At 31.2% G+C, this 15607-nt stretch overlaps 1 protein-coding gene across 1 annotated transcript; it reads left to right on the top strand.

The window, feature by feature from the left end:
* The first annotated feature begins 2513 nt into the window (after positions 1-2513).
* LOC148307162 (facilitated trehalose transporter Tret1-like) lies at positions 2514-14351 on the top strand. Its single transcript, XM_088263860.1, has 7 exons — positions 2514-2688; positions 7909-8132; positions 9650-9973; positions 11711-11843; positions 12386-12606; positions 13490-13690; positions 14059-14351. Exons 1-7 carry the CDS (start codon positions 2622-2624, stop codon positions 14275-14277), a joined length of 1389 nt encoding a protein of 462 aa, XP_088119986.1. The 5' UTR covers positions 2514-2621; the 3' UTR covers positions 14278-14351.
* Positions 14352-15607: the final 1256 nt, after the last annotated feature.

Raw genomic sequence — 15607 nt, 5'->3', positions numbered from 1 at the left:
TTTAAAAACGATCTCCTGAAAAATCAAGTTTTTTTGATATACGACGTTGTTGAAGGGAGTGAGCGATATCTCAACTTAAGGATCGTATTGCTTGCGTCTGACAATTGTTTTATATAAAGTTACTGCCTGTAAAACCATAAACATTAACACGGAATTAAATAAATGAATATTGTAACGATTTTTTGTAATTCCGCTTATTCCTTACATCCTTACTTCAGCCTTCTTCTTGTGTCCAGTATTGACCAAAGGCGTCCCTCTTGGACTTCCACAGTTGTCTGTTGGACGCGGCTCTCTTCCAGTGCAGGCCCGCCACTTTCCTAACGTCATCGGACCATCTTGTCTGGGGCCTACCCACGCCTCCAGTCAAGCAATTTTTTCACCCATCTATCCTCAGACATACGTGCCACATGACCCGCCCAGTTCCACATTTGTTCCGCGATTCTTTGAGGCACGTCTATTACCTTGGGCTTTTCCCCAATTCGTTTTTCGATCCCTAAGATAACCCTTAGATGCTAAACATAACCGTTTAGCATTCTTATATCCATTGTTTTTTGTGTTACCCGAAGTTTACATATGATTAATTTTGTTATGGTCAATGTCTCGAAACTATATGTGCACTGGGAGCACACATGCATCGAATGTTTTCCTCTTCAGATAGATGAGAATATTTGGGGATTTTAGGGCATTTCGTAATCAACCAAACACAGCCCATCCCAAAGCCTTTTTTAAGGGTGAAGAGTTAAAGTCACATAAAGATTTATTTTAAAATCTTTGACTGGGCATTTATATTTTTTTCCACCAAGGCAAGCCAGTATTGCTAATATTTTGGACTGTGATCATTAGAATACTTATACGTATACTGATCTAAGGCGTAGATTTTTGGGAAAAACATAAAAGTAGAAATATCTGGAAAACTAAGGCTAAACTAAAATACGTATATATATATATATATATATATATATATATATATATATATATATATATATATATATATATATATATATATATATATATATATATATATATATAATCTATAATCTTCGTAAGTCAAGAGATGCTACGCTTCAATTATCTTTAACTAGGCAACACTCTGTCTTGTTCAAAATTGAATCGAATTTGCACATTTTACAAATTGTATCACATTTTTACGATAAGTAAACAAACGTCCTTTTGTTCTCAACCTGAAGCACTTTTTAATTGTTTTTTTATTGAAAATTATGTTAAACGCCAGACGTACTTTCAAATTTAAATCAAATCATTATATCGACATAACATATCTACAATATTACATTTTTTATTTCATATGTTCTTGCACACCTATATTGAGTTATTTAGCTTGCATATTCGCATGCCAATTTTTATTGAAATGATGAGTGATCCTAGGCCTCTTCTGTATCGTTCCATTTTTTGATCTGTTGCTGCTTGCAGCCAGTTTCTACCCCCCACAGCGACTATGTTGTCGGACCATCTTTTTTTAGGTCTTCTGATGCCTCTTTTATCCTCCCGAGGTCTCCATTTCAAAAATTTGTCCCATAATTTCCCCATTTACCAACATTTCATACCAATATCTAAATTCATCTCATTCAAAAACCATAATTTTTGTTTTCCTAAATTTAATGAAATTTAATTCTTTATACAAAACATACAGGTATGTATTTTAATAACAAACACAACATATGTATAGAAAATAAATAAATATATATGGTATGTATAATATTCTCTATATTATTGATATTTAAAGCATTTACTTTGTGGTTTTTAATTAAAAAAAATATATATTTTTTTACAAAAATGTAAGTAATATTAGTATATAAGCACTCGCTGAGATTTTTGTCTGCCGGTTTCGAGACGTACCCGTCTCTTCTTCAGGATAATCACTACACCAGCATGCAAACAGTACTCCACGTCGCTAACATAGCACTATTCACAATCTTATAACTACATAAAATGTTTTTTTTTATCCAAATAATACATAAAATTATTTCTACAAACAATACGTAAAATATTGATTACTTTTTGTTAGTTTAATTATATATTTATATATATATATATATATATATATATATATATATATATATATATATATATATATATATATATATATATATATATATATATATATATATATATATATATATATATATATATATATATATATATATATATATATATATATATATATATATATATATATATATATATATATATATATATATATATATATATATATATATATTTATATACATATATATTTAAATATATATATATATATATATATATATATATATATATATATATATATATATATATATATATATATATATTTGTAATTCCTAGTGCATGTTGGTCCTCGGATCGACCAAAATCGCATGTGATTATATTACTAATATTACTAATGTTTTTGTAAAAATATATAAGTAAATATATGTTTATAGCGTATTGTGAGTACCTACATGCATACGTAAAACATATGTCATCGAATTGAGGAATTCCTAAATTTCTTGGCTAGCGTTAGTACCATGTAAGCTTTGTAGCTAGTAACATCACAGCCGTCTGACAATTTGATAAAGTTACCACAGAAAAAGTAACATCGGAAAGTGAATATTAAAATTTAACGAAGGATGGATACCAAAAATGAAGAGAAAAAACACAAGTTTCCAATAACACAAATATTTGCAGCATTAGTATGTGAGTTGAATTAAAATTTTTGTGATTAGTGACTCTGTTTATTCTGGAGGTCTCGAGTTTGATCTCCAGGAGGGGTGAAATAAATATAAGTGATTTTTTCACTCTAATATTTATTTAATATTACCCTGGACTGGTACCTGAGGCGGAGGGCTGGACACCTTTCTTTCACGTGTTAACGATCAAGATAGCACTACGTTTATATGATGCAGTGTCATATGCACCATTGGGGTGCTTATGACACTGCATCATATATCAAATAAACTGGGATAAGGGTTTGAAGAATGATAGTGACTTTGTTTATTAATTTATATAATAAAATATTTTTTATTAAAATTTAGACTGTACTGAAATGTATGAACTTTTTTAAAATATTTATTTTTACTCATTATTTGAATGTTTTGTGGTATTTTTTCAATATTTTTTTACTTGAAAAATATATTTCTAATAAAATTACTATTTATCATATTTGCTCACTTCTTTCAAGAACGTCATAAATCAAAAATTGTCAATTTTCAGTTGTGCATGTTTTTAGAATGCCCAGAAAATGTACTATATCCCAGCAAAAGAGACATATTTTTAACTTAATATTTACCCGCTACAGGGCAGAAAGTGTTGTTTTTGCATTTTTAAGAAAGGGTATTGTTTAATTATTTTTTTAAATGTATTAAATATTTTTCAAATGGAGAAAAAACCTTCAGGTTTAACCTAAAAAGTTCTGTTGCACAGTAAAAAGTTCAGTAAGTGGCTTGATATTTATTTTTAATACATTGCATCATATTTTTAAACTTTAAAAACGTTCTCCTGAAAAATCAAGTATTTTGATTTATGACGTTCTTGAAAGGAGTGAGCGATATGCAAGTATGTAAATTTTCTATTCTGTTTTTTTTTAATCGTGCTGATAAACTCTATTTTATGCAAATCACATTTATGTTATTCATAGAAATTACATTTGTAAATATTTATTTATTTTTGAAATCAATATTTTAGGATTTAATTTTGTTATTTTATATTTTATAACTTACTAATTAGCTTTCAATGAATATACATTTTAGAATCCACTCAAATATTTTTGACGCTTTGACAGTAAGAAGTGGATTTACATAATAATAAAATAAAATAAAACCCTTACCCTCACCCCAGTGGTGCATAGGGCACTGCGTCATACAAATGAAGTGTTATCTTGATCGTTTACACATGAATGAAAGGTGATCAGCCCTCCGCTTCAGGTGCCAGTCCAGGGTAACATTGAATAAATATTACAGTGAAAAAAACACTTATATTTACACACATATGTATATTTGAAAAATATGTAGGTTTTTTTTTTAATAAAATTTTAAAGCACTAACTTTTTTGACTTTTCAATTAACAACTGAAAGTAATAAGTTAAATCAGAATTAATATTTTATTCCAAGTTAATTGTTATTTATTTTTGAGAAAGAAACTATTTTTTCGAAATCGGTTGACAGTTATTAAGTTAGAATAATAATAATAATAAATAACAATTTTTTTTTTATAAATTTGTAATAAAATTAATATAATATTTTTAATATCTTCAAATCTTTTAATGCTGGTAGATCCATGGTTTTTTTTTCTCCGAGGTATTTATATTTATATATATATATATATATATATATATATATATATATATATATATATATATATATATATATATATATATATATATATATATATATGTATATATATATATATATATATATATATAATATATATATATATATATATATATATATATATATATATATATATATATATATATATATATATATATATATATATATATATATATATATATATATATATATATATATATATATATATATATATATATATATATATATATATATATATATATATATATATATACATATATATATATATATATATATATATATATATATATATATATATATATATATATATATATATATATATTTATATATATATATATATATATATATATATATATATATATATATATATATATATATATATATATATATATATATATATATAAATATATATATATATATATATATATATATGTATATATATACATACATATACGTTTTTAAAGTTTATTGAACTTTTTACTGTGCAACAGATCTTTTAGGTGAATGTTTTTTCTCCATCTGAAAAATAGATGATAAATTTTAATACATAATAACACATTTTTTTCAAAATGAAAAAACAACACTTTCTGCCCTGTAGCGGGTAAATATTATGCTTTTGCTGGGATATGTATTTAAAATATAAGTTTGGAATAAAGAGTTTCAGTGGACTGGACTGGTATGTTATAATGATTCCTTACTTCCAACGGACTCCCGAATTATTTCCCTTTGTGACGTACATACTCGTCAATGCCGCAGACTTGGAGTCTGTTTATGATCTAAAGTTTTCTTTCCCGATACATTTTGCTTAGAAGTTTTGAAAGTCACTACTAACGAACCTCTTGCCAAGTTTCCGCTTCTCATAATTTGGCAAGCCGCCATAATTCACATATTGAAACGTGTTCAAGTTCAAGGTTGACGTTAATTAATATTAAATTTGAATTAATTTTCAATGAAAGATGAGTCGAAACACTATTTAAATAACTAACTCCAATAGGGAATGATTTTTAATTTTTTATTGATATTCCTCCTGAATATAAATATATATATATATATATATATATATATATATATATATATATATATATATATATATATATATATATATATATATATATATAACGTGGTAATATTTTCCTTTTGAAAATTAAGTGTAAATAATATGTAAAGTGGGTGTATAATAATAAAATAAACAATGTGTTGCTTTGTAATTAAAGAAACGACAATAAAAGTTTATTCTTAATTAATCTTTACAATAATTTTTATATCTATCTGATTCTGACAGTTATTTTTTCCTATCGGATCTCTTTTGTTTAATTCTGTGCGACGCATGCGACATCTGTGGTAGAACTGTTTTATAATATGTAGGTACTTTTTGTAAGTACTTAATAAAATGTATAGGTAGGTACCTAGTTATTTTATTACATCTCCCCCCTTGGGGAAGAAAATTCATAGTAAAATTTTCACTCGTCCTCCGGATCATCTCCTTGAAGTGAAGGGACTGGTATAAGTTTAGTGATATGATAAAGGTTTGATTTTATTTTTTTGTGACCTGTATCAATTCTGTATATTGAGTTAGAAATTTTTTCAATAATTTTATAAGGTCCAATTTTTAGTTCATCCAATTTTTTTCTGTTTAGCTTGTTTCCATTTTCCACATACACCATGTCTCCTACGTTGAATTCGCAGCCTATTCTATTTTTGTCAAATAATGTTTTATTGTAATTATGTGATTTTATTGTATTTTCAAGCGCTATTTGCCTGTCTCTAATCCAGTCATTATTAGATTTTCCTTGTTTTAATTCGTTGGGTAAAATATTTACATCTGTACCATATAACGTGGTAATATTTTCCTTTTGAAAATTAAGTGTAAATAATATGTAAAGTGGGTGTATAATAATAAAATAAACAATGTGTTGCTTTGTAATTAAAGAAACGACAATAAAAGTTTATTCTTAATTAATCTTTACAATAATTTTTATATCTATCTGATTCTGACAGTTATTTTTTCCTATCGGATCTCTTTTGTTTAATTCTGTGCGACGCATGCGACATCTGTGGTAGAACTGTTTTATAATATGTAGGTACTTTTTGTAAGTACTTAATAAAATGTATAGGTAGGTACCTAGTTATTTTATTACATATATATATATATATATATATATATATATATATATATATATATATATATATATATATATATATATATATATATATATATATATATATATATATATATATGAATATCTTACCACCATAAACGCATATTATTAATATTTACTGTATTAATATAAGAGTTTCCTAACAACAAAAAAGCTTCTTTGTCTCACCAAAGGATCGGCTGTCCAAATTTAAAACACAATAAGCTACATTTTTTTTGTAGTAGGTTTTTATTGCACTTTTGGACTAAGTAGAGTCTACTTAGTCCATAAATGCAAAAAAAAACTACTACAAAAAAATGTCCCTTACTGTGTTTTAAATTTGGACAGCCGAGATGTCATTAGTGAAAATTCTAGTGATTCTTGTGCAATGTTTTTTTTTAAATGGATAATATACGTATATATATATATATATATATATATATATATATATATATATATATATATATATATATATATATATATATATATATATAGATATATATATATATATATATATATATACATATATATATATATATATATATATATATATATATATATACATATATATATATATATATATATATATATATATATATATATATATATATATATATGGAACTTCAAACAATTTGAGTAGTGTCGTTATCATTATGGGTAGAATCGGTGAATGTTACACGTTAACCTGCACCTTCATTTGTTTCTGTAAGTTTGTTGTGTTCTCATCTAATTGATGAAAGACATTCAAACAATTTGGATTGCACTGTATTTCATTTCTAAAAAAACTAACTAACTAATCACGCCGCTTCCCCGCAGGGGTAGGCAGAGAGAATAGAACGCCACACCACTGTGTCTTTGCAAATATTCTTCGCCTCTTCCACGTCCATGCATCTCCTCATACATATCCGCCGATTGTTACGACTCCTAACCTGACCACTTCATTTCTTGTTATATGTTTTACATTGTTTGTGAACCATAAATAAATAAATATTTTTTTTTTGTTGATACCTCATCAAAGATGAAGAAGAATATGGAAGTCTGGGCATTTACGGGGCTGACGACCGTCATGCTGGTTTAAGTGATCACTTTACACACGTGTAACATTCACCAATTCTGCCCATTATTGACAACCACACTACTCAAATTCTTGGAAGTTCTATATATACGAACCAATTTAGAAACCTTGTTCTTGAATCACTAAAACTTCACTAGAGACATCTATTGGCGAGATGTAAAGAAGCTTTTTATCAAGCAGAAACTCTTATATTAGTATGTGAGGTCCGAATCCTGGATTATAATCACACACATGAGAAACGCCAGAAAATACCATTCTCATTTTTATTATTTAAGCTTATAATTTATTTGGACACACTCAAAATGTTGTAAATAAATTTGTGTTTATCGTATTTTTACAACATTTTGTAAATTTGTGAATAATTTGTGAATTCCAGGTAACCTAGGGTCGTTCAACAGCGGCATGGGCATAGGGTGGCTATCCCCCGCCATTCCCCAAATGAAGGCTGCCGACCACGAGGGCCAACTGACGCCGGCCCTGCTGTCGTGGCTTGCCGCCCTGTTCCCGCTAGCATCCCTCATATGCACCCCTCTGACAGCCCTTATATCCGAGGCTCTAGGGAGGAAGGCGTGTGCCATGGCGGCGGCCATACCCTTTGCGGTGAGGATGACTTACTAAAAACTAACTTACTAACTGGATTATAATCACATACATGAGAAACGCCAGAAAGTATCATTTTCATTTTTAGAGTCAATTAATTTACAACAATTTGAGTGTGTCCAAATACTTGTTGAAATGGTGAAAAGGGTCTCTGCTAAATAAAAGCTATCTTTTTTCCACCATAGATGGCTACAGTGAGCTCAAACGTATTGTATCATGAGATTTATAATATTTGGTAGGAGTTCCAAAAAAATAATATTGTGGTGGTCAATTTATAGGTAGAATAACATTTTGAGTGTGTCCAAATACTTCACAAAATCTGGATTATCTCCAATTACAGGAGTTATTTCCATATTATTTTTAAAAATAAAAATCACAACATTTTAAGTGTGTCCAAATACTTGTTAACAAATATGGGATTCTCCACTCAGGCGTTGTGGTCTATGTTGAGATGTCAAAAGATGTAATATTTAAAAGAAAAAAAACAGAGGGGAAGACAATGACGAAGACAATGGTATGCGCATGTGATGAGAATGGAACCATCCAGACTCCCTTACATTGCATTGTAGACGTCTTCCGAGCAGACCACCAAAGAATTGGATTAACAGCTGGGAATCGACATCGCAGGAGGCTAAATCTCTCTTAAAAACAGGCCACAAAGCCTTCACTAAGCAGAATAAGATAAAGAAGAAGAAAATTCCTTTTTTCCCACTATTTTCCCTACCACATTGCATTGTAGACAACTTCCGGGCAGACCACCAAAGAAATGGATTGACAGCTCGGCTGCCCAAACTCAAAACACAGTAAGGGACATTTTTTCCATAGTAAGTTTTTTTTGCATTTTTGGACTAAGTAGATTCTTTGAGTGGATCAAAACACAAAGTCTTTTTATTTCTCAAAATAATATATCAGTATGATCCACAAAGTTAATGCTTTCAATATTCAAAACATAAGTTGATTCTACTTAGTCCAAAAATGCAAATAAACGTACAACAACAAAAAAAATGTCCCTTACTGTGTTTTAAGTTTGGACAGCCGAACTAGAATCGACATCTCAGGATGCTAATCCCTTTAAAAAACAGGCCACAAGGCCTACACTTAGCAGAATAAGATAAAGAAGAAAAACTAATTTTTTTTTATTCTCTCTCTCTGGTTTCAATCCTGGGATTGGTTTGCAGCAATTTCCTCTGTTCTTCTCTTCCATTCTTCCCTGTCTTGTGCGGTTCTTTTGAAATGTGCATATGATGAGCAGCGCACGTCCTAGTCTCAGCACAGTTCCTCCAGGTACTCTCGGCGTGGGCGTCCCCTAGAGTCTGTCCCCTCGATCATACCCTCCATTATGGCATGCAAGAGACCCTCTTGACGTATTACATGGCTGATCCACCTTGCATGCCTTTCGGACAAGGTCCTGAGCAGGTGCCTTCCTCCTTTCCTTGACGAACTTCCTCATTCGTGATGAGGTCTCTCCAGGAAATTCTTAATAGTCTTTTTCTTGATTATCTCTCATAAAATTCCAGATAAACGCCTCACTGATTCTCGCCTCGGACAACATCCACTACCTCTTGGCAGGCAGGTTCGTCCTGGGTATCGGGATCGCCCTTGCTATAGGCAACATCCCCGCCTACACGGGCGAAACGGCCGAGCCCAGGATCAGGGGCGTGCTGGGCTCGCTGTTCACTCTAACCCTCACCCTAGGCATGACGACTGCCTACGTCATAGGCGGATTCGTGTCTTACAAGGTGGCCGCCATGGTGATGCTGGCTACAGCCGTACTGAGCGCTCTGCTCTTCCTCATACCGCCTGAGACGCCTGCCTGGCTGGTCATGAAGGGAAAGATGGAGGTATGAAAAGGTATTTTTTTTTAATTAAACAATCTTATACCATATGTAGAAGTAACAATTGGGATTAAAAGTTCGTAGGCTGGCACATACATACATGACGTTACTAGCATTAAATGCATGTGATTTTTTCATATTAAAAATATTATAAAAGTAACGATTTATTTGTTAGAGTAACAAGAGTTAATTTTATGAAAACTGTGAAATGTTTATATTCCTAATTTTTTTCTCTTTTTTGTGTGTATATTAGGTTAAAATCGTTAAAAACAATAAAAAATGTATAAAAAAAAAGAACTTCACCGACAAGACACACAAGGTGGCTTGGTGAAAAAAAAAGAGTTCCAAATATGTATAAATTGTGATTTAAATAAATGTATACAAATAAAAAAATAAATTTAAAAAAATTGGGCTGAAAAGTTCGCAGGTTAAATTATAGTGCCTGAAACGCCCGCTTGGCTGGTTATGAAAGGAAAGATGGAGGTATGAAAAGGTATTTTTTTAAATTAAACAATCTTATATGTAGAAGTAAAAGTTGGGATGAAAAATTTGTAGGCTCGCACATAGAAGACGTTACTAGCATTAAATGCATGTGATTTTTTGTATTTAAAATCTTATGAAAGTAAAAATTGGGCTGAAAAGTTCGCAGGGTGAGTTATAGTGCCTGAGACGCCCGCTTGGCTGGTTATGAAAGAAAAGATTGAGGTTTGAAAAGGTATTTTTAATTATTTAAAAATCTAATTGAAGTAACAATTGGGCTTAGAAGTTCATAATCTGACACAAAGATGGAGTTAAATGCATACGATTTTTCAATAAGAAATCAAAATGAAAAAATTCCACAGAAGTAGCAGTTGGGCTGAAAAGTTCGTAGGCTGACCCATAGATGGCATTAATAGAATAATTTTCATATTCATATTAAGTTAGTACTAACCATGAAAAGATACGTGTATAAATTTGACTGTTTTTTGTTTTGAAATTAAGCTTTTGCAGGTGAAAAGTAAAACTGTAGATGAAAACACCTGTTAGTTTTCGAAACTAGTCCTGTTCAATGTAATAAAACTCTTTTCATTAATTGATTTGGCTTTGTCACTTTGTGGTAAAATCTTAACTAACAATATGACAATGACTAAAGCCTCCCCCTATTGTCTGAGTTCCCACTGATAAGAAATAAAAATAAATAAAATTAAATAAATAAATAAAAATAAGAAACAGCTCCTACCCCCTCTTCAACCTTCAACGTCCCAAGGACCCAACTCAAAAATTTAGAATTAGCTTCACATACGGTGTTTGAAAATGATGCGGAATGCATCGAAACACGTGTCATAGTAGATTTTAAGAAATAGTGGTATTTACTACGTAAAACATGAATTTTTGTCTGCCTCCGTAGTGTAATGGTCAGCACGCTCGGCTACCGTTCTGGAGGTCCCGGGTTCGATTCCCAGGGGGGGTCAAATAAATACAAGTGATTTTTTCACTGTAATATTTATTCAATATTACCCTGGACTGGTACCTGAAGCGGAGGGCTGATCACCTTTCCTTCATGTATAAACGATCAAGATATCACTGCGCTTATATGAAGCAGTGCCCTATGCACCATTGGGGTGCGGATAAGGGTTTTAAATAAAAACAAGAACTAAAAAAAGAAATAAAATCAGTGTGTTTATTTTTTTTAAATAGTCAACATGTCATTAACCACATAACTGTCGAATCAATTAATGGAATTATTTGAATTGGTGATTGCAGAGGGCAGAAAAATCTATAGCCTGGCTGCGTCGAGTGGATACCCAGCATCCCATAGTGGTGGAGGAGTTGACGCGACTGCAAGAGGCCACCAAGCAAGCGCCGACTTCCCGTTTCATAGCAGCAAAACAGCTAAGTGAGTTGGATAGACTTTATTTTTAAAGGTGTCTCAACTTGACAGGAAACATGTCGTTCACTCCTTTCAACAACGTCATATTTAAAAAATCGTCAATTTTCAGTTGTGCATGTTTTCGGAATGCCCAGAAAATGCACTATATCCCAGCAAAAGCGGCATATTTTAACTTAATATTTACCCGCTGCAGGGTAGAAAGTGTTGTTTTGCATTTTAATTCTTTTTTTACATATCCTAAATATTTTTCAAATGGAGAAAAAATATTCAGGTTTTACCTAAAAAGATCTGCTGCACAGTAAAAAGTTCAATATGTGATTTGATATTTATTGTTAATAATTTAATATTAATATTAAAACATTCGTTTTAATTTGTACCAGAAGATGAAAACATCTGTCGTTTTCGAAACTAGTCGTAAATAAACTAAAACTCATTAAAGAGGTATATTCAAGTGTTTAATTTTAATAAAATAAACATAGAAAATGCAAAATTTGACAGATATACGGGTTCTAAAAATTTGATCCATAATGAAATGTCATTTTTTTCAGTATTTGTGAAGCCAGTACGTCGCGGCTTCCTCTTCAGCGTCATGGCCATCTGCATCCAAGGGTGGATTGGGATGATAGCGGTCCACAGCTACTCAGTTTCAATCTTCTTGGAGAGCGGTGCAGCCAGCCTGACAGCAGAAGGCGCATCGGCCGTGTATGGAGGCATACAAATTCTAGGAGCTATATTTGTCACATCGCTAGTCGAGAGGGCCGGAAGGAAGGTTGGTCAAGGCATTTGTTTTTAATATATTTTTTTTCAAAACATATTACATACATAAAATATTCCTGATGAGTAACTTCTATTTCTCATTTTGGGACATGGGATTAAGGTTAACAAGACTGAAACACATTTGTCTTATCATTGAATAAAGTAATATATTTTTTTTAAATAATAATAATAATCCCTTACCGCACCCCAATGTTTCATATAAACGCAGTGTTATCTCGATCGATTACACATGAAGGAAATGTGATCAGCCCTCCACTTCAGGTACCAGTCCAGTGTAATATTGAATAAATATTAGAGTGAAAAAATCACTTATATCCGAGACCTCCAGAACGGTAGGCGAGCATGCTGACCATTACACTACGGAGGCGGACAAAAAATAACCATTATTTAAACTATTTTTTTTAAATAACCAAAACTAATACATCGCAAAATATAAAAACAATAAACCTACCTGTTTAAAAATATATATCAGAAAAATAATAGTCTTTTCGTAGGAATAACCGGCAAAGCCTCTATTTTTATGCCTGTTTACAGGTAGAAAAGTAAGGATAGTGTAAATAGATGTAATCACAAAATCCCAGACCAATTAAAAAAAAATTGTATAAATTTTGCAATTGGCGGGAATCGAACCCGCGACACCAGTTTTGCAGTCGAGTGTCTACCCAACAACGCCACGGCATTTGTCCGTGTTTAAATTTGTGTGTTGTTTGTGAAAATTATCAAGAAATGCGCATACTGCGACACAACCTCACAGCTCAACTGCCAAAAAAATCTGCCAAAATCGTCGATATATCGACGAGCCATGCTTATGACAAGTAAACCATCGATATATCGACTCTCACCCTTCAAACAACCAAGTCTTGCAATGTTTCCAGGTGCTCATGTCCTGTTCCTGCATAAGCGTCGGGATCTGCATGCTCACCATGGGCACCTTCTTCCATCTGCAGTACATGGAGGTCGACCTCCAGATGGTGTCTTGGATCCCGGTTGTGGCGCTGTCTCTCTGCGTCTTCACCTACACGATCGGAGCCGGATCTATACCGTTCATCCTCATGTCGGATCTCTTGACGAACGAAGTAAGTGCGACAGCTTGAAGACATACCAGTTATGAGGTTTTACTTTAAATGTAAAAATAAAATATATTATTTTGAGAAATAAAAAGACTTAGTTCTTTGATCCACTCACATTTTTATTAACAACCAACTAGTTTCGGCAACAACCTGTTGCCCTCTTCAGGGTTTAATTTATGACTCATAAATTAACTCAAAGTACGGATACCATACCTAAGGATTTTGCTAGGATTGTACACACGGAATGCAAATCGTCCTCGCCATGGTACCCAGAGGTTTATAAGCAGCCTAAAAGAGAGGAATGAAAATGAGTTTCACTGCCTACGAGTGATCGAGGGTTAAATGAACAAAATATATGATAACATTTTTTCCAGGTTCGAAGCGTTGCTGGAATGGTGGTTGTCCAAGTGCTCTTCCTCAACACCTTCATCATCCTGCGCTTCTATGCTCCTGTGGCAGCAGCCTTTGGAAGCCACTTTATTTTCTACTTCTTCGGAGTCTCAGCCATAGTCGGCGGCTTCATTACCATGCTCTTCCTTCCCGAAACTAAGGGAAAGTCAATACAAGAGATACAAGACTTCCTGAGCCAGTGACCTAGACAAATTTAGATTAAAAATAATTACTTTTATACTATTTATTTAATTATATGAACAAGTGAAAAAAATATTATATCGAATTTTTAATACTTGATCTTTACATACATACGATTGAATGGCGTTAATAAAATCAACGTGTTCTTTCACAATATTTTCAGTGCGTCCAAATCATTGTTTACAAATTTGGAATAGTCCACTTAGAATTATTATGTTCTCTTGAATTATTATGTCTTTGCACTGTTCCGTGTCTGTCTGCTGTGCTGGTCGGGGTTGTGGGCGTCTGTGTACCGGCCAACGTCGAGTCGTAATCGGATCTAGCTGACTAATTGAACTAAACACTAATCCCTTTCACTGCCTACACCGGGGTACTTCTAGAAAATTTGGTGATGGCCTTACAGCCTTGTATTATTTAGATTGGCAGTGACAGGTATATTGAAAGCTTTTAAATGTAAATTCATAGTAAAATCGGGATACAATTTTATGTTGTTTCACATTTTCAATAAATTTCGCAACTTAGTTCAAAAAAAAAAATTGCTTAGCAAGAGCAGATCTGTCAGGAAGCCTAGATGCTTCTGTATCAGATCTGGGCATGCGGTGGGACAGCTTTCAATATTATGTTCTCTTCTTCATTTTCTTGGTGAAGGCCTTGTAGCCTATTTTTTTTATAAGGTTTAGCCTAGTACGATGTCGATTGTAATCTTCTTTGTGTACAAACCCAGATTTGTACACAAAAATTTAGACACTCAAAATATTGCGCAAAATATTTAATGAAGGTCTCTGCACAGTGAAAAGTTTAAAAAACACAACTTATCGTAGTCGTACAGGAGAAAGTGACCAACTAACAAAAGGTAAAATGGGCCATTTAAGTCACGTTTGCTTGGCAACAAAATAAACACCAATGCAGTTAGTCATTTTTACCAAGTCAATATATTATACTTCCAAGTTTAAAATCCTTTGGGATGTTGTCTGGGCAATATTAAGCCAGTAAGGTATCAAATAGTCAATGATCACGTTTTTGTAAACAAATGCACTTGGTCACTTTCTCCTGTATGACTACGATATATATATATATATATATATATATATATATATATATATATATATATATATATATATATATATATATATATATTTATATATATATACATAAATATATATATATATATATATATATATATATATATATATATATATATATATATATATATATATATATATATAAATATATATATATATATATATATATATATATATATATATATATATATATATATATATATATATATATATATATATATATATATATATATATATATATATATATATA

This window comes from Brachycentrus maculatus, unplaced genomic scaffold (genome assembly GCF_059751285.1).
Source record: "Brachycentrus maculatus isolate JH-2025_06_01 unplaced genomic scaffold, ASM5975128v1 h1tg000206l, whole genome shotgun sequence".
Taxonomy (NCBI): Eukaryota; Metazoa; Arthropoda; class Insecta; order Trichoptera; family Brachycentridae; genus Brachycentrus; species Brachycentrus maculatus.
Note: the sequence above shows the minus strand (reverse complement) of the source record. Positions and strands in the feature narration are given on the sequence as shown.

Bases quoted from the DNA above. Each gene is read 5' to 3' on its own strand.
- LOC148307162 (XM_088263860.1), top strand. From the start codon at position 2,622: ATGGATACCAAAAATGAAGAGAAAAAACACAAGTTTCCAATAACACAA. The intron at 2,689-7,908 runs GTGAGTTGAATT...TGTGAATTCCAG, and splicing joins AATATTTGCAGCATTAGTAT to GTAACCTAGGGTCGTTCAAC. The intron at 9,974-11,710 runs GTATGAAAAGGT...TGGTGATTGCAG, and splicing joins TCATGAAGGGAAAGATGGAG to AGGGCAGAAAAATCTATAGC.